Raw genomic sequence first — 20,286 nt, forward strand, 5'->3', positions numbered from 1 at the left:
GAGCAGCAAATCAGCATATTAGAATGATTTCTGAAGATCATGTGACACTGAAGACTGCAGTAATGATGCTGAAAATACAGCTTTGGTCACAGGAATAAATTACAGTTTACAATATATTCACATAGCAAACAGCTATTTTGATTTGAAATAATATTTCACAATTTTTACTGTATTTTTGATGGAATACATGCACCCTTGGAGAGCTGAAGATACTTTTCTCAAAAACATAAAAAAATGTACCAACCCCAAATTTTTAAATGCTATTGCACATGAATTAAGTAAAAACTCATTTTAATGTCAAACTTCATTTTTTTTTTTTTTTTTTTGATTGACAGTAAATGATTGACAGTATTATTAATAAAAAAGTTTTGTTTAAAAATATTATTAAACAGAATTATTAATATTTTGTTTAGTATTAAAATATTCGTAAATAGAAAAAAAATGCAATATTTCACAGCTGCATATTTCACAATTGCACATTTCCCTTGCATAACAATTGCTGTCTGCCTCTGTCTTTACTCTTAGCCAAGCTGTTTTCCTCTTTCCCTGAGCTCAGTCTGACAACAGCTGTGTGTTATTCCAGAGGAGGAGTCTGTGTAGTTGTGCTTTACTCAGGAGGAGGAGTCTGTCCAGCCATTGGTCGAACACAAGAAACTATTAGTAAAGCAGTATGTTAAGGGAGGAGTGGGCTGAAAGGGGAAGTTCACTTGCTATACATTTAAACTTAACGGATCTAAAAACAGACCTCTGATATGATTCATGATAATATTTCCATCCTGTTAGAAAGTGAAAGAACAACTGAGGAAGTATTTCTGTTCCTAGAAAAAGGACAGGAGAACAGCTTGCAGGCTGTGGGAGAACTTGTTGCAGAACTGTTGAAGAGAAGTTGGTGAGTTAGATTTCACTTCAGTGTTTAAAATAAAGCCTGCTGTCATGAAATGTGCTGCTTTGCAGATTTAAATATGAAATATAAAGCATGGTACATTATTGTTAAAAGATTTTTTTAGATGGTGACAAGTACTATTCTTTAACTGTCCAAGAGGTTTTCTACTGTTTACATCTGCCCAACTTTTCTCCCATCAGAACAAATTTTAACTTTATATCTAAATCTGTGGCTTTCTTTCGTATCTAAAAAAAGTGTCTGGTCCTCGAGAGGGTTGTGTGTAGTTTAACAGTGTTGAGTGACAGAGATGAAAAAGTCAGGTCAGCAAATAACCACAAACACTTGTAAGTGACATCTGCCCTGCTATATTAAGCTGCACCAGTACTCCAATATACTCCAAACACACAGAAAAGTATATTTCACAATATTGAAGTTATTTCTCTAATTCATTGATAGTAAACTCTTTGACAACTCTTCGAATTATATTTATCTTATAGGGTAGTTCACACAAAAATGAAAATTATGTCATCATTTACTAAACCTCCTGTCATTCCAAACCTGTATAACATTTTTTTTTTAAACATGTGAATTTATTTTCAAAAATGCCTTTTAATTTAGGACTAGTATGTCCTGTTGCCTGAGGCTTGTATAAAAGCTTCAAGTGTAAATATTAGAGTAAAAGCCAGTCATGCTGGTGGACAAAGCTTATATTTGAGCACAGCTGACATTAACAGTGCAGTTTTTAAATAATAGAGAGCTAAAATTAAAACAAGCTAAAATTGCTTTATTCTAGCACTGAGTCGTGAAGAGGGAAGTAAATAAAAGTGATCTTAAATTAGAGAGTGAGAGTGAGAACGTGTTTTCCATCATCGCATATAACATTTATGAGAGCTCCTCCTTCAGCTGCAGGCATAAACATTGACACAACTTTATAGAGTCTAACAAGTTTATAAATTAGTAGCCTTGTCAAACCCATCTTTTTAAAATGACAGCGTTCAAACTGAAGTTTTTAGCCCTCATGTCCTGCAAGTACTACAAACTAAAAACAAGAGAATGTCAGTGTATGATACTTTTGATATATGTAAATAAAAGAAATCCATCGCTGGATTTCAGGAAAGAAGCAGAGAGAAGGAAATACTGTGAATGCTTCCTTTGTTTCACAGTGAGTGATAAGGCCCAGGGTCTTTAAAGGCCTCTTCCTTTGTTTAGTAACTGCCAGAAAAGTCAGCAAAGGCTAAATAAGGACTCCAAAGAGAAAGGAAAATTGAAATCGCATCATATGACCCATTTAAACATTTCGTTTAGAGCTGACCAGCTGGGTAAAGGCAATGACTTTCTAATTTGATTTGATTCTGATTTATAAGCTCTCAATTTGGTTCAAATGAATTCTGAATATTTCAGTTGCTATATCAACAAACCTGTTTAAATTCGTACATTGTCACCTGATGGTACACTATTGTTCAAAAGTTAGGGGTCGGTAAAAAAAAAAGCTCAGCAAGGCTACATTTATTTGATCAAAATACAGTAAAAACAGTAATAATGTGACATATTATTTCAATTTAAGGTAAACAAAAATGTAATTTATTTATGTGATGGGAAAGCTGAATTTTCAGCAGCCACTACTTCAGTCTTCAGTGTCACATGATCATTCAGAAATCATTCTAATATGCTGATTTGATGCTCGATAAACATTTTTTATCAATGTTAAAAACAGTTTTGCTGTTTAATATTTTTGTGCACACTGTGACCTTCACTGTAAAAAAGTTGAGAAAACTTAAAAGTTTAAGGCAACCAGCTTCAGCAGATTTTTTAGTTTTCTCAACTTGTTTTTGTAGGAGATTTCTGAGTTTTCTCAACTTTTTTGTTGTATAAACTGAAAACAACAAGTTGAGAAAACTCAAAAATCTGCTGAAGCTGGTTGCCTTAAACTTTAAAGTTTTCTCAACTTTTGATTTTTTTTTACAGTGTTGTAACATTCTTTTGTAACATTATAAATGCATTTACTGTCACTTTTTATCAGTTTATGACCTTGCTCAAAAAAGTCTTACTGATCCCAACTTTTTGATGTTAGTGTGTAACATGCATTATGACTCCAACACCACCCAGATTAGGTTGCCAGGACCCAATTTATTTTCATTGAGAGGGGTGAATGGTCATATACACTCTTAAAAATAAAGGTGCTTCAAAAGGTTCTTCAAGCGATGCCATAGAAGAACCATTTTTGGTTCCACAAAGAACCATTCAGTCAAAGGTTCTTTAAAGAACCATCTCTTTCTTACCTTTTTGTAATCTGAAGAACCTTATTTCGCCACAAAGAACCTTTTGTGAAACAGAAAGGTTCTTCAGATGTTAAAGGTTCTTTATGGAACCATTTAGACAAAAAGGTTCTTCTATGGCATCGTGAAGCACCTTTATTTTTAAGAGTGTAGTGTAGAGCAAGTGCAGTCGCATTAAACCAATAAGCAATAGAGAAGTGGACTGCACATTGTTTGGGGGTGGTGAGCCAGTATCCACCACTGACTCGCTGACATCTGCAAGACGGTTGCATCCACTTTAAAAAGCACAGATTAACTTTACTGATTTACAGTGATGAACATGTAAAAGAATAATTGCAGCTTTAAAATTAACCTCTGATTTGTCCCTTCAAATTATTTTAATACGCTCCTCTGACCTAGTCAAAAGCCAGTAGGACGTTATCAACCCCCTGTTGTGTCACAAAACAGAGCTTTTTCCAGAAATTTGAAAGAACTTCATAACATAGATTCATAAAATAGCTAGGAAGCCACACACGCCTCAGATCAACATTGCTGGCTAGAGATGTGGCATCTTGCTGCCTTTTTGTCACATTCTCTTTATATGGTCTAAATGGGAAAAACAAGTCAGGTTTTGTTTACATTATAGAGATCTTTGACCTACAATTATCGGTATCAGCCAAAGTAAAACTTACTAAACAAACATGCTAAATAATGTCTCAATGATAATCTAAACATGCAGTGCAGCTTATGTAAATAATGGAATAACATTCGAAAACTAAGTGCAAATATTATTCAGTATTCACATTGCGATTTGGATGATGTAATCTGTTATGTGCTTTATCTTGGAACATAAACGGCACTCTCCTGCTATTTCCTCGCTCTGTTTCCCTGAGAGCACATTGGAGTGAAGCAATTGCCCTCTCTTTCTTTCTACAGACATCTCATCATCCCTGAGAACACTCTCCCGCAGCTGTCCCCCTCAATCTCACTGCCAAATATTCCTTCGCATGTCTGTAATGGCCAACTCCACAGAACGTAGCGTAACAAGCAAATCTGACACATCACTCATATCTATTCGTAAGTATTTTGTAGTTCTGTGCACTATACTGAATGAGCGTCAGCACACGCTGCAGCGTTATCAAATGGGTGTGTTTGGATGTGGATTGGTGACATTTAGAAGAGCAGACTGCTCTGAATTTCACACACAGAAATGAGGATGTGTGGTTTGTGTGTGTTGGCAATGGATGCAAGCATGTGTGTAGCATCGGATGTGTGGTTTATGTGTGTGTGATATTTTTGTAAGGTATGATATATGATTGTAGTTTACATTATTCTCTGCTATGTATATATATATATATATATATATATATATATATATATATTTCAAAACAACCGTTTTCTAATTTTAATATATTTTAAAATTTCATTCAGAAAAGCTGAACTTTCATTACTCCAGTTTTCAGTGTCATATTATCCTTCAGAAATCATTCTAATATGCAGATTTGGTGCTCATGAAAGATTTAGTATTATCAGTGTAGAAAACAGTTGTGCAGATTAATATTTTTGTGGAAACTATGATACGTTTTTTTTTTTAAGATTCTGAATAGAAAGTGTGGGGAAGAAAATGGAAATCTATGATGGCATTCTGTCTTTACTGTCACTTTTGGTCAATTTAATGTATTGCTGGATGAAAGAATGTCTTGATTTCTTTAAAAAAAAAAAAAATGAATACACTTTCGTTCCGCAAAGCATTAAATTGACCAAATCTTACTGACCCCAAACATTTGAACAGTATATTAATAAAAAAAAAACTACCTCTGTTATATTTTCCTTATGTATAGTATGTGACTATCAATCATATGTGCTTTATCACAAGAAGGTATAGTGAAACAACTGAAACATCAAACCATTTTGTGGACCTTTTGTTGTTGCGTTGTACTAGATTTGGAACTGCTGGCTTACCAGAGATCTGTTTGACAGAGGGTGATGGTGGTGTGGTACAGCTCTGAATATGAGATATGGAATATGTTTACTAGATCGGAAACAACCAGCTGTGAAAACATAGCCGACAGCATAACAAGCCCATAAGAGTCAAAATACAGCAAGGCTCTTGATAATCAACAGAAATCAGTATTAGTACACTTTGAGAATAATTCACCATGAATGAATTGTACCAGCTGATAACGTCCTTTGTTTACACATGTTGTTTACGTTGTTTTAGCACCAGAGAGAATTATGCAAATCAGAAAGCAATGAAAACACACCAAAAAAATAATAAATTAGTGCTGAGTTTACTGTGCATGGTGAAATGTCCGATCTTACAGGCCAGTTCTGGGTTGTGGGGGCTGCAGAAGACTACTGTGATGTGGCAAGTTTTGGGAATGAGGCTAATTGAGGCTAATTTACATTGAAAGGAGGTGTGTTAGTGTCTATAAATACTTGATGCTAAAAAAGGGATGAGATAAAACATGCAAAAAGCAACTGAAAAGGGCATCATATATCATAATCCATATGAATAATGTTCTGAATAAGGTTAGACAAAATTCAAAATTTAAATGTGGCCTCCCTTTTAATAAATGAGTTGGAATTTGAATTGCATTGTCCACACCAGGAAAATATTGTGCCAAAACATAATTACATGATTGAGGTTGAGAAATTATGCCTGTTTATTCCCTGTTAAAACAATTAAAATAGCCATCAGAACAGATTAAAGTGTATCAGAAAATGCTGTAGTCCATTAAAAGTTACATAATGGGAAACCTTATACTTACATTTTGACATATTGAATCATATTTAATCTTTATAAATTTCTATAGGTGGCATTTCAAGCATTGAATATTCATGCATTCTAATGTTTCTAGAAATACTCAGTATGTTATGGTATTTTAATGGATATTTCATACTGAGGAAAGTTTTAAAAACTGAACCTCATAGATGTTGTAAAGCAATTGAAATTTACTTTCACTCTGCATCTTTCTTTCGTTTGATTGCTGTCTCTTGAAATAATGAAAACTGAGACTCAAAAGAGCTTAAAAACACAATAGAAGAAATACTGACTTTTTATTGTACTCCAACGTGACCAAAAAAAAAAACCTAACAAACAAACAAGTGACTATTTGAAATGGATTCATGAAATCCTAAGAAAAAATCTCTATACCTAACATCTTTTGATATACTTTTCTGTTGTTCTTTTTTGTCATTCTAAAAAGATGCTGTGTGCATTGTGATGAAGTCATGGCACAGATTGGTGACCATGGGTTTCAAGGTTGTATTTTAGGTCACAGGCTTAGGATCAGTTTTCAAAGAAGCCAGCAGGTCATCACCTGTTGTGTGTTGGCATAGTGCTGAGTTTAAATAAACATTCAAAAGCTGTGTCTGTGAATACGGATGAGGGTAGTACAATCTTGATGCTAATTGATGACTTACTGATGTGACAGGTTACGTTTTTTAATTTATTTAGAGATTAATAAAATAGATCTCAAACAAGTAAGAAGATGGCTCAAACACTAGAGGTAAAAGCTAGGCCAAGAGAAGAGAGAAAACAAATAAGGGAAATAGGACAAGACTGCTTTGTTCTTGGTGGAGGATGAAACAAAGTTAGAACCAGAGGGGTTGTAGATGTTTTTTAGCTACAGGACAAACACTGAGTGTGTGTGTGTATGTGTTCCTCACAGCAACAAAACAGCAAGCCAAAATGTTGATTTATCTTCTGTTCTGAAAGCCCTCGCATCCAAGTCCCCCAGTATGTGATGGAAAACATAGCAAACAAAACGCTTGTTGGTCTGTATCCCGCCGCAGTCCAACAGCTGCATGCGCATTCACCTTGCATTGACACTTACGCCATGACATTGTTTTTAATTGGGAACTGTTAAATGAAGGGCAGTCTGCACATCTGTGTTTGTAGCTGTAATGGACCACAGAGGTTACTAATGAACTGTGTTTTATCTTACGTTATGCCAAGTTCAAGGATGGTTATGTTTTACAAACTTTCAATAATAATGAGAAAAACAATAATTCAATAATATTTTAATCATTTTATTTTAATAATAATTTTAGTTATTGATTTTATGGTTTTTATAAACTTTGTAACTATTTAAAAATTACACAAAAAACATTTTTTTGTTTATATTTTTACATCATTATTATTACAGAAATTATCTATTTCAAATACTCAGCATTAACAAAATAAAAAACACTGATACTGATCAAAAAAATACTGAAATATGAAATCTCTAACACCACTACAAAACAAAAGTATTGGCTACAAGACTACAAGATTCATTGTATTGTAAATTAAAATGTTGCTAAACACCATCTAAAATCGGCTTATACTATTTACTCTTTGAATAAACAAATTTGAGAAACCTGACAAAAAAAGTTGTTCAGCTAAAATATTTTCTTTTTGTTAAATAAAACACTGATGCAATGCAGTAAGTTAATTAAGCTGCTTTCTTCAGTTTTATTATGAGTCTTTTGAAATAGCATGATATCATTAGGAATGAAATACAGATTTAAACCTGTTTGTCTCTTTGTGTGTCATCTTTATCAGTTTCCTGTATGTGATATGTGATATGTGTATGTCCGTCCACAGGAATGTTGGAGAATCAACAGCATGCTCTTTATATTATTATGACAGAAACAGGCACTGTTCTCAACCAGCTGTCCATAATCAACCTCAGTGGGCCTGCAGTCACTTGACTGGCTCATGAGAGCACATGCCCATTAGTAAACTCATTGAAAAGGCTTTTCCTCTCAGAGACTCACTGACTCTCAGCTTGAATGAGGGAATCTGAGAGTGTGGTGGAGAGCAGAGAGGGAGAGGTATTCTTTCGAGGCGAGATGCGTGACATATGGTTGGGTGAGATAGTAACGGTTACCACTTGAGCCTCAAATCCCAGGCAGATGTGACCTCAGGCCATGACGGAAAGAGAGAGATGGAGAGAAACACCAGATTGTTTGAGGAAATCAGTTGCAGAAAAGCAGAGAGAGGGGAATAGTGAAGAGCTCTTTGTGATAATAAAAATTGTCAATAAAAAATTGTCAAGATGTGTTGGAACTGACAGACATTTTGGGGGAGGATATAGGTGTCATGAGCAGACGAGGCAATTTGATTGTTGAGGAAAACAACATTTTTAACATCCCTCAAACCGTAAGCCTAATAAAACTTTACCTTAAAGTTAACATGACATACAAATTCATGCTATATATTGGCTAAATGCAGTTGTTGTGAACAATTCATCTGTACGTTTTATTTTATTTTATTTTATTTTTTACCTTAATTCTTAATCAAAATATCTTAACTCAATGTTCTGGATTTTCGATCTTCTCCTTTCAATCAACAACTGATGCAGTAAACCTGATCTCATCACGATAACGTGGGAACCTTTTCCCAAAATACGAAAAACGTTCCAATAAGTACATATCACTGCAGTTTCCAAAAGCAATGAACACTAGAGGCTGTAAAATAGCGAGCACTAATTGTTTTCGTACACATTTATGATTACAGCTCCATATGTTTCGTTTTCTGGACATAACAAACTTGCTTGGTAGCTCAGCCGGCACGAATTGGACTTGGATGTGGAATTCTTGGGTACGAATCCCGTGAAAAACTTGACTCGAGCTGAAAGATGAGAGATTGAAAAACAAGCTAAAACGGTATGATTGCGTTTTTACATCACATTCGCTTTTTTCATACTATCTGGTAGGTTTAGGTGTAGTGCAAATGGTACGTTATTTTAAAACGTATTACAGTTATAGCGCCACTCATTGGACATTTCAAGTCAGAAAAGGGGTGACTCATACAAAACCAACGTCACATAAAATGTACCTTATGTAGCCTACGTTAATCAGTTTCGGGCGGAAAAAACAAACACTCTTTTCGCGCCACTCAATGGACATTTCACATCGAATATGTCACGAAACGTACATAGCGCTACATGTTTCGCGTATTGCAAAAAAGTTCCCACAGGTACGTTCAGGCTTGATACAGTCCATGCCATACATCTTTTTCAAAAATTCACTTCGATGTACGTCACAATATGAAAAAAATGATCTGTCACTTCTTCCTTTTCATTGCAACTTTAACCCTAATGTCACAGCAGCATGTATTTATTACATTACCCTTCTTAAAATTTGTGGTGCGCCCTATAGGGGTGTGTTTGGAGTAAATGATGGGGAAATTAAAGGGGTCATATGATGCGATTTCAATTTTTCCTTTCTCTTTGGAGTGTTACAAGCTCTTGGTGCATAAAGAAGATCTGTAAAGTTGCAAAGACTAAAGTCTCAAATCCAAAGAGATATTCTTTATAAAAGTTAAGAGTCAGCCACACCTACCTAAAACGGCTCGTTCTAACACGCCCCAACATACCTACGTCGCTCTGTGGGAAGATTTGCATAACGCTGCCCAAATGTTCACGCAAAGAAAGAAGGCGTAACTTTTATTCTCGCTGTAGTTTTGTTGTTTCCACCGCCATGTCGTAAAGACGCTGTGTGCTTCGTTGTAAAAGCGAAACTACTTTGTTTGGTCTTCCAAAATAGGACGATATCTGCTTCGTCATGCCTGGAGCTGATCCGTGCTGGTTGCTGAGGAAATACTACAACTTTGTGCTGTCGATCGCCGGATCGGCTTTCACCGTGGACGAAGCGGAGTCCAGCCCGGGGTCGTCACATGTGGTTGCCGCAGGCATCACAATGACACTTATTCCTCGGCTGGGATTGTGTAGAGCCCTTTGAAGCTTCACTGAAACTGACCTGGGGGTGAATAAATTATCAAGATTTTTTTTTTATTCTGGAAGTGAACTAATCTTTTAATTCACTTGAATAGTGAAAACTGAAAGAACATTTTTATTTTTATTAATTAATAAAAGGTTTCTCATCATATCATATGTTTAAATCTGTACAAAAATGTGAATAATTAAGCCTGTATATTCTTCATTTTTCTTCATTTTCTGCTCCGTCTTGTACCCGAATGGGCATATCAAAATATACTCTATTAACCGTGAGCACAGATGGACACGTTTAGTGTATGCGCACAACCTAGTGGACTTTTTGATTTTGAGCGTTCAGATCACTTGAAAATCACCTGAAAATTACATCATGCGTATTGTCTGTAAGCTGACCGTTTTTTTTTTCACAGAGGTTTTCATTATTGCATATATGAGGAGGAGAGGCACAAAAGTTATGCTGTTGCAGCTATGCTGCTGCTTCACATACGCTCTGCTGATGCTTGTGGTGTGAAACGGCTAATCCTTTACCTGCAGGACAGGTGGATGAAGATGGTAATGTCATGTCTGTACTTATATACTTGCAATGGAAAGTCTGAAAACTTTAAAACCCTTACAACTCTGTACACTCAGGTTTAGGTCCCTGTGGATATTTCCACATTCCTCTTATCTTCATAGACGTGCACTCTGTCGCCTCCAGTCCTCTTTCTCAATTAGATTTTTCCCTCCCCCTCAGCACCACAATCTGATTTCTGGGCCACTGAATAACTGTATCTGTGGCCAAGTGACCTCGGGGTCATTTGCAATTTCCTTCTCTTACATATTTTTCTGCGATTCTCAATCTATTACTCACACTTTCGCCGCTCGCAAAGATTAGATGTCCTAGTCCCAAAGATGATAGACTGACCTTCTCAAGGGCAAGTGCCGTCTATAGAAATGAATATCATAATAGTAATTATGCTGCTTTGATTATGGCACATGGCATTGTGAGGCATATTCAGGTGATGAATGAAGCCATCTAGGCAGCAGAGGCCATTCGGATTCATTGTGTCGCCTCTCAAAGGAATATGTTGGATTCGCTCTTTGATGTGCAATACGGTTTCTCAAGGGTGATTCACACCAGCTTATGTAAGGGTTAAAAGAGTCAAGAGTTTTGGGACGCTGACAAAGCCAAGTGACCTGTTAGGACCGGAGTAAAAATACAGACATGCTAGCAAAATGAAAAACTGCAACTGACATTTCTAATCTATAGATGTCAATGTACAATATAAGTGACTGTTACTGGCCACTTACAGACGAGTCTGTGTAAAGATTATGAATAGGAAGTGAGGGTGTTATAGAAGTAAAGAGAGATGTGTGGCTGTGTAATGGTGTGGAAGAGTGAGCTGCTTGTGTTTTTATTTGCACAGCTGTTTGGGTGGATCCACTTTCAAACCAACACTCTTTCATAAAGCTAGTGCACACTGTACCAACAAACACTAAAATCAAACTGTTTTTGTGTTTTGATGGATTAGTATGTTAACACTTAACTGTCGCTGTCATTACAGGATATGCTATTAGGGGTAACACTTTATTTTGAGATGTACTTGTTACACATGTTACATGTACTTACTATTATAATAACAATAAATTATGCATAATTACATTCAAGTAACCCTAAGCCAAACCCTAATCCTAACCTTAAACATATAGTAAGTACATAAGAGTTTATTTCACTCATTATGACCTTTTTTTTTACCTCCATCAATCAATTTCAACACTGATAATAATACGATTTTTTTCTGGAGCAGCAAATCGTGATATTAGAATGATTTCTGAAGGATCATGTGACACCGAAGACTGGAGTAATGATGTTGAAAATTTAGCCATCACAGCTGTGCCATCACAGGAATAAATTTTTTACATTACAAAAAAAAACAGTTGTATTAAATTGAAATAATATTTCTGTTTTTACTGTATTTTTAATCAAATCAAAGCCGCATTGATAAGCTAAAGAGACTTCTTTTAAAAACATTTAAAAATTGTACAGAGCCCAAACTTTTGAACGGTCGTGTATATTCTGAATGATTTTAGCTTGAGCGAAATGAAGTTCAAACAGCAGGATGATTTCCTGCTTAATGACACTATAACTGGGTCATGGGTCAGAAAATGAGGGCATAATTCAGTGTTTTTACGCTTGTAGCAAACTGTTCTAACATTTGGCAGTTTGAATTTGCCTATAAGGAAATGCACCACTATCAATCTTGTGTCATATTCACCTGGCTTTCAGATATCACTCTTCTGCTGTGTTCACCCTGTTGGTCATTTCAAAACCCTTATGAGTTTCTTTATTCAGTGGAAAGCACATCAAGCTTTTTGCAGCTATTTTTTTTTGCGGTCAAGCTTTAACAATGCAACTTTTAGGTCATTATTCTCTGAAAATCTTTCCCTTTAATGGTAGCTCTCAAATCTTGTTCATACACATTGAAGCCTTTGAAAAGTGGCTGCACGACAGTTTTGATGTCAACAGTGTCACATGCCATTGGCTCTTGTGTGTCTGGTATCTGATTATGACACGTTTGAATAAATTTGCGAACTGCAGTGGAGATTTTCAGTGAAAAACTTTTCTTCACCCAAATCATATTGCTTCAGAAGACTTGGAATATTTTGGAATGTGCCACATAGACAACTTTGATGGTTCTTTTTGTTTTTTTATATACTAAGGCCTGTTCACACCAAGGACTATAATAATGATATCTGTATCCATATAGTTTTAATAATCATTCCAATTCTATGAGAATAGGGGAGTCCCACAACCACTGTATAATGACAACAGCACAGAGGAACAATATTGATGGAATCAGTTTAAAGTTTTTCTTCAGCTGATGTCCGATAAAACATTGACAGCCCATCAGAATAAATCGAACTTTAAAGAGCTTGAGCATTTTAAGCAGATGACAAAAGCGCAGCACACACTTATAATAACAGAGCAATGGATGGGTGCTAATAAAGTCATCATTATTGTTAACTTTATTATTGTTCTTGGTGTGAACAGAGCATTATGCAATATAGTTAAGGGGTGGGGTTACAGGGTTAAAAAATACCAATATTATATATTTGTATTATACCGTTTGCTGTTATATAATCCTCAACAGAGTTGACATTTCAGCAGATCTGTGTTGAGGTAGGGGGGCAGGATAAAATTTTCTACAGTGCTGGTTCCCTAATGAGACTGCCCAGCTCAATAACAGAAATCTGTCCCTCTCTCCCCTCCTCAATGTAACAGCACAAGCTTTCAGCACGCTTCCCACCCTCTCTCCTCCTCCAAGACAAGCTGAAATCTCACTCCATTAGTCACATCCATTACTCCCGTTTTCTTCCCTGTCTTCTGTACTCGGCTCATTTTTCTTTTAGGAACGGAGGGAGACTAGCATGTGGTTTCCTCATTCTGTCTCCTCCATCTCAGCCCAGTATGGTTATGAATTTAGGGTTATAATCACCATTGAGCTCTTGTGTAATATATGCTTGCACCTGTGCTGTCCTGGTGGCTGCCCTGTCTGTGCTCAGTGAGCTGTATGTGTGTTGCATGATGCAAATTGATGCAATAGCTTGATGTGATTAACCTTCTTATGCTACTTCAGCTCTGGCCTACTGACTCAATGAATAACTCACTTACTTCTAACCCAGAATTAAATTAGTTAATGTACTTTACATGAACATAAGTGGCCAGTTGCATAAACATGGTACGTGGTAATCAGTCTCACTTTTGGATTCAGATTAGATCAATCTACTTTTTCATGTGACTGACTTCAAAAAGTTATGACCAAAATTAAAAATTAGATGATTAACTTTGAACACTAATCTAAGCAGTTTATGCAGCTGACCACAGGTGTAATATTACTGCATAACTAAAGTATTTTCAATATTGAATAATAATTTCAACTGAATAATTTAAAAAAGTAGCTTTTCTTCTAATTTGCATTAGAGAAAATAATAAGAAAAATATTTATTTTTCTTGTTTTCTTGTAAAAAAAAATTTCAAATAAGATACATTTACTTGAAGAATGAATTTATATTGAATTTTTTATTATGTATGCTTAAAAAAAAAAAAAAAACTCGCAATAAGGCAAGAAAAATAAATTAATATATTAAGTATGCCAACATCTCTCTAATGCAATTTAGCTTCTTTTGTTTCTCAAGCAAATATATGTACAAATTGTTTTGTTTTGTTTTGTCAGGCACCCAACGTGTTAAGTCACTGCCAAGTAATGTTTGAAAATGTGTTTCTCTATATATGTGGCATCACATTTAACGTACTTAGGCACATTTTCGTGGGCAAAAACCAGTTATTTTAATTAGCAATCAGGAAATTTGCGTGATGGTGGATGTTTTCCCTATGCAGATTTTGCAATGGGTTAACGTTGATTATGCAAACAGTAAACTGCTTGGTTTAAAGTGCCTTCTGTGTGAGCTCTGCTTCATACATCACTACATTGACTGTAGACAATAGAACTTTTTTGCCCACAAACTTTTGCTAATGCGACAGCACCTTAAAGGTGTAAAACAGTGTAAGTCAGTGATTTCTGGTTCGATAGGACAATTCTTCATCACATGGGAAGGCTGATGAGCATCCTTTGGCCTTGACACAAGCTTCCTCAATCATCAATTTTCTGATATGATCTTGCAGGGCAGTCACATCACCAACAATACAGTGTAGAAATACAGTGACTGGTCCTCTCAATTCTGATAGAAGTGACTATCGTAAAACCTGTTTAAGAGGAGGATTTAAAGGTCTGAATAGCCTTGGTGGCACAGAGGAATCTGAGAAGAACTCCTGACCAGCAAATTAGAGATTTATTGATGGGCTTACATGCTTTCACTCAAGGCTGTTTTGAGGCCTTTTTTGATGTGGATCTGTGCATTGCAGACACAGTAAATAACGTGATGATCAATATTTCCTTTTCACGATCTCAAGTCTGATAAGGGGTTACAAGTCATTCTGAGCTTAATACATAAAACATATCACTGTGAAGACAGTATGTCAGTTGTACTTTAAACCTTCAAACTTTTTAATTCCGTAGTGTTATGAAATGGCAGGAATGAGGAGATCATGGGATCATGATACACAGGCACCAAAATATGATTTTTCCCAACATATAAAGACAATTATATTTGTTATTTATCATGTAGCCTATACAGATTTATTACTGTAAAGATAATTATAATATACTGTATCACACTTGCCATGCTTTCATCCTTACCATTTCTTTAAAAATAAGAAATATAATTTTTTTATTTTTTAACTTTTGACTAAACTTTTACAAGGACTCGCCAACATTCCCATTGGACTGTCTTGAAGAACGCTTGCACTAAAGGACTGTGGGAATGAATTCTCATTCTTACCTCCTCTGAAGAGCAGAAAATATGTAAAACAGTGTGTAATCCATTAGGAATTTTTGGAGCATTCGACAGATTTTTCGACTATGTGGTGGCCTTATTCTTCCTCACTGTGACTGCTGCACCACGGAGAAATGTATCTAATTAAAATATGTTGATTAACTAGGACTGAGCATTTGTATGGTTTGTTAGAGGTTCATTATAAGCTGAGGATTCTCTGCAGCTCCCTCAGGTTATCATCTATTGTCAATGTCCTTACTGGTAATGGGCTATTTAAAGGGAAGCTGCTTAGCTTTTAATGCTTCTTCACATAGAAGGATTTGGACTTACATTTTACAACTAGCTGGTTTAAAGCTGAAGTGTGTAATTTGTTCAATTTTTAAATATATCTTACTATAATTTTCAGTGGAAACTATAAGAAAGCCACTGGGTTGATTTTCACTGAAACCAAACATCTCTGTGATATCTTTTGATATCTCTACCTAATATATATATATATATATATATGTGTGTGTGTGTGTGTGTGTGTGTGTGTGCGCGCGGTGAGTGTGTGAGTGTGAGTGTGTGTGAGTGAGTGAGTGAGTGAGTGTGTGTGTGTGCGAGTGAGTGTGAGTGTGTGTGTGTGTGTGTGTGTGTGTGTGTGTGTGCGTGCGTGCGTGCGTGCGTGTACAGCATGTATATGTATATAAGAGATTGCCTATGTGAGATGGACTTTCAGTTTTCAAGTTCACCTGTATCTGTCCATTTTTAAGCTGCTCTTTTAAAAGGATGATGAATAATAAACAACAGCCAATCATCTGAGAAGTGAGAGAGAGAGAGAGAGAGAGAAAGAGAGTGAGAGGAAAGGAGTGTCTAAGAGCGAGTTTAGCGAGGCGTTTAGTGGCTGTTTTCACTCTTAGTTTGGCACAGGCAGATGGCCACAGTCGAGTGCTTTCCTGACAGACATCGGAGCTGTTAATTCTCTACATGAAACATGAAGTCCTGCCCTGACACTTCATCACCTCAGAGATGAGACAAGGACCTCTATTCCTGCGGTTTTCACAATGTACTATAGAGCCTGCCTATAGGGAGGTGATGGGCCTTTTGTGGTACATTTAGTGAAATCAAAGAGAGCAGCAGAATCAGCACGCAAAATTATAGATTCTGGACTACAAGAGGAAGCAATATTTTTGGTGTCTTCTTCGAGAACTGATTAAGTTCTTTGGGAATAAATCAATTTCTAGTAGATGTCTAAAAGTAGACTATTTAGGGCTACTTTTAACCTAGTTATCCAATGTGTGTGAGGCTAACGGATGACAGCCAGATCATTGGTTGTCCCGGTGAATAAAATGTTCAGATCAGAGCTAAATGCCATTGCTTTGGTAGTTCTCCAATTTGCTGAAATTTGGACAGATTTACAGTTTGGGCACTGGGCAGAGCAACAATGAGAAATTTCCATTAATTCAAGCTGGAAAATTATCAGCTTAATGCGGTTCCCACCCAAGATCTGAAGGGACTGGAATTCATTCTGGCTCCTGGTTTTGCTGCCCATCCTATCGGGAGACAATTACCAGTACGCTTCAAAATCCGGCTTTGGGCAAGATTAGCTCCACTTCTGGGAAGGTGATGAAAGCAAATGTCTTGCTGCTGGGTTTGCTCTGCCGTGGGTCTGTGTGGTGGAAGTGAGAGAGAGGGTGGAATGCCTTTGGCCCTCATCATCTTTCAGGTCCAACCCGTCGGCTTTCATGGCAGGCTGTGAAAAAAAAAGTTCTTCAGATCTGGCCACGCAGCACAGATGTCCTCCTCCATGTCACAGCGGCTGGCGGATTTCACTAACGAGGCTAACGAGGGGACGCCTCCAGGCGAGACAGGCTCCCTCGTGTTTGCATGGCAAATTTAGCAGAGATTTAATCCGTCCTGGGGTGCTGTGGCTCTACGCTGAGTGTGAATTACAAAGATCTTTTATAACGGGCTTAATATCCACTATACTGAGAATTTCTGCTCTAAAATAAGAACTATATCCATTACCCATCATATATTTTAGCCTGAAATTTCTGGTCTCCCTGTGCCACACATCCATGTGTCATAGATTTAAAACTGAAGAGTATAATTAAAAATCTACTATCTTAATTTAATATGCAGAGACGGCTAACATTTGTGCTGTGGCGCTATCAAAACATTGCTTCATTTGTTTCAGCATCCGATAGAGTAGCATCGGCTCAGCCAGTGGTGAGTTTGTGGCAAGATTGTTTGAAAAGCGACCATTATTTTTGCAATTTGGTTCGGTGAAGCCAGTGGTGCAGAAATTCCACCCTTCAGCTTCAAGTCCTAAATAGATTTCAACAGTTTGCTTCTCTATTCACTGAATGGAAACGAAAACGTGACCTGTGAGATATAAAAACAACAGTGTCCTTCATGCCCCTTTTGAATGATTCAACTTTCCAAACTTTCCTACCAGCTAAAGCACATGTTAGCATTTTTAAAGGTGCACTAGGTCATTTTTTTGTTTGTGTTGTTGGTCCTTGGTCTTGTGGTGTGCAATAGTAAGAAAACATGATGATCACCTCACGTGACCTCAGTCATGACCTCCATAAGGTGGCCTATTCCATATACAAAAACAGCTTTTATTAGGTTGCTCATACAACTCATGTTGGTGTAAAAAAAGTTTTAAATATGGTCATTGTGTTTATTTGTAAAACTTTTTAATGAGCAAAAATGAGGAGTGCACAAGCTGAAAAATGTAAAAATGTATGACATAGACTCGGCCTTGGTTGTTGATTGGATGAAGGCAGATCTGAATGTGAGCTTGTATTCGACTGTAAGAGAGCAGTGGGATCTCCAGCATTTGTCACCACCGGAGAGCAGAATTTCGTTTCACCAGAACAAGTTGTGATATTTTAATTAAAAAAAAGTGGATGAATAATTCTCAATAAGATTAAAAGCATGCATTTAGATAATAGGCGTTTTCATGTCATTCCAACTTTAATAATCGTACTGAAAAGGCGTCTGTCTTTTTATATTCTGGAAGAGCTCAGAGTGTACAGCACAAACTGTTCTCCAACTGTTTAAATAAATATGCCTTTCAATATGTTCAGGAGTCCGTTTTCCAGAGCATTCAAAGTACAATTTAAAGTACAATGTACAATTTTTTTTTTTTTTTTTTTTGGCTTCATTAGATGTCACTACTGACTTCACTACTCAGAGGAAGCTAAGAGAGGTTTTATGGACAGTTTGGAGGTTAGCAGGTCACACATCTGCATGCTATAATGATGAAGACTCACAGTAAAAGCATGTGCTACTTTGTGAAACAAACCAGACTCTCTATTAGAGAGATATTTCATAGTTTTGGAAAGATGCTGCAGAGAGAACCTTGGTGGAGCTGGAAGTGCTTGATTGATTTATAAATAATTCACTGGCTGAGAGCCTCTGTGAGGTTGTCGTTTTTATTTATTTAGTTAATTTTTTTTTTTTTTTTTCATATCACTACACCTTTTTTAAAGGACAACTAATTATTGAACTCATAAGGAGACATTAAAGATCACATGAGCGGTTGTTATACCTTCAAACACACCTTCATGCCCTTCACATTACCCAAATGTGAATGTTCTGTGTCTCCTTAATTACTCCAAATATAATCACGCTGTAAACACCATATCACAATGAGCTTTTAATCACAATGTAACCGGTTATTAGACACTAATGAGGGAGCTTAATTGTTCATGTTTGGGGGGCATCTGCTTGGTCAAACCTGCATTATCCTTTCTGTTTAAAAATAGTTTTGGGGTCTCACTAGATCTATCTCCATTTTGAAAGCAACATGTTTGATTTGCCTGTCCTTCAGTGAAAGTCAAGTCAAGGCAGCAGATGTTGCCTTTGCAATAATTCAGGATTATCTTCAATCACTTTCTTTAACAAGCTTTTTGTCCCCATGGTGATGGAGAGAATGAGTCTGGCTGCAATACAACGGGGGAGACAGCTGTCTATAAAAACAAAGCATCATGAAAGATTCACGTGTGTTATTATAACACAGGAGGAAAGTCAACAGTACGTGTTTTGTGAGGGATCAGTGAGGCAGGAAGGATCTTGTTGTAGAGTTGCATGGCTGCACTGCAGCACTCCTTCAAAAAGTTTCAGAACTCTAGCCATTTAGAAAGGGTCGAACAGAGCTAACTTTGATAACGTTAACTTTGATCAAATGTTGAGACATTTATGCTTAAAATCAGTGGAGATTAATAGTAGAACTATATTACAAAATTATATGTCATATGAGCGTTCTTATTCAAAAAATAAAATTCAGTTTGACATATACAATTTTGCTTCATCAGAATATTTTCTTCTTGTCTTTAGAGGGACCATACTTTGAAGCCATAGTTGGAGGTAAGTGTAGCAGCTCACAGACTTTCACATATCTAGCATGCCTTAATCTCACTACAATGTAAAACTGCATCTTTTACCTTAAGTCAATATTTCTATCTAATTTAACCCGTTAAATATTACTTTTGTCAGGGCTGCTTTTCCCGAGAGCATCGTAAAGCCTAGGTAGAGACCATTGGTGTTAATGGTTTCTGCAATCTACTTAAATTTATGGGCTTAGGTCTGGACACAGTTGTTTTTTGAGCCAATCACCTGAACTGTAAATGTCATGTGATTAATTACTCTGGAGGCACAGAAAAAAAATTATGTGGTAGATGACAAAACAGGAACACGGACAGTCCAAAACAACGATTCTAAACAGCGATGTAAATGGCAGCAGGCAGAGGATTATATCCATTTTCATTTCCAAATATCCAGTCCATTTCAAAAGCTTTCCAGAGCAAAACTGGGCACTGGTAAAATATCTTCTATATGATAATGACATATTAGCAATATGTTACTTATTCAAAGTGCATGGCTGTCAGTGGAAAAAATATGCTTTTTTGCCTCCAGAGTGTAGTTACGAGAACATTTTGAGAACAGCACTTTGATGATGGTCAGAGAGGCTTGAAAGATTTCTGTACAAATGAGGTAATTTGTGCACAAGATGTTTCCTGGCGTCAGAAGATCTCTGGCTGAGCAAAAAAAAAAAAAAAAA

General features: G+C 36.5%; 1 protein-coding gene across 2 annotated transcripts in view; it reads left to right on the forward strand.

The window, feature by feature from the left end:
• Nucleotides 1–690: 690 nt before the first annotated feature.
• Nucleotides 691–20,286, forward strand: part of LOC107684853 (glycophorin-C-like) — a 26,917-nt gene continuing 7,321 nt past the window's right edge. The window contains exons 1-3 of one of the 2 annotated variants that reach the window (XM_016481260.1): nt 691–889; nt 4,075–4,215; nt 19,563–19,592. In XM_016481260.1, coding sequence (XP_016336746.1) covers nt 4,146–4,215; nt 19,563–19,592 — 100 coding nt within the window. In that variant the 5' untranslated portion in view covers nt 691–889; nt 4,075–4,145. The remainder of the gene's footprint in view (nt 890–4,074; nt 4,216–19,562; nt 19,593–20,286) is intronic. The other variant, XM_016481330.1, reaches the window with a different exon arrangement.

Source organism: Sinocyclocheilus anshuiensis, unplaced genomic scaffold, assembly GCF_001515605.1.
Source record: "Sinocyclocheilus anshuiensis isolate Anshui unplaced genomic scaffold, SAMN03320099.WGS_v1.1 scaffold277, whole genome shotgun sequence".
Classification (NCBI taxonomy): Eukaryota; Metazoa; Chordata; class Actinopteri; order Cypriniformes; family Cyprinidae; genus Sinocyclocheilus; species Sinocyclocheilus anshuiensis.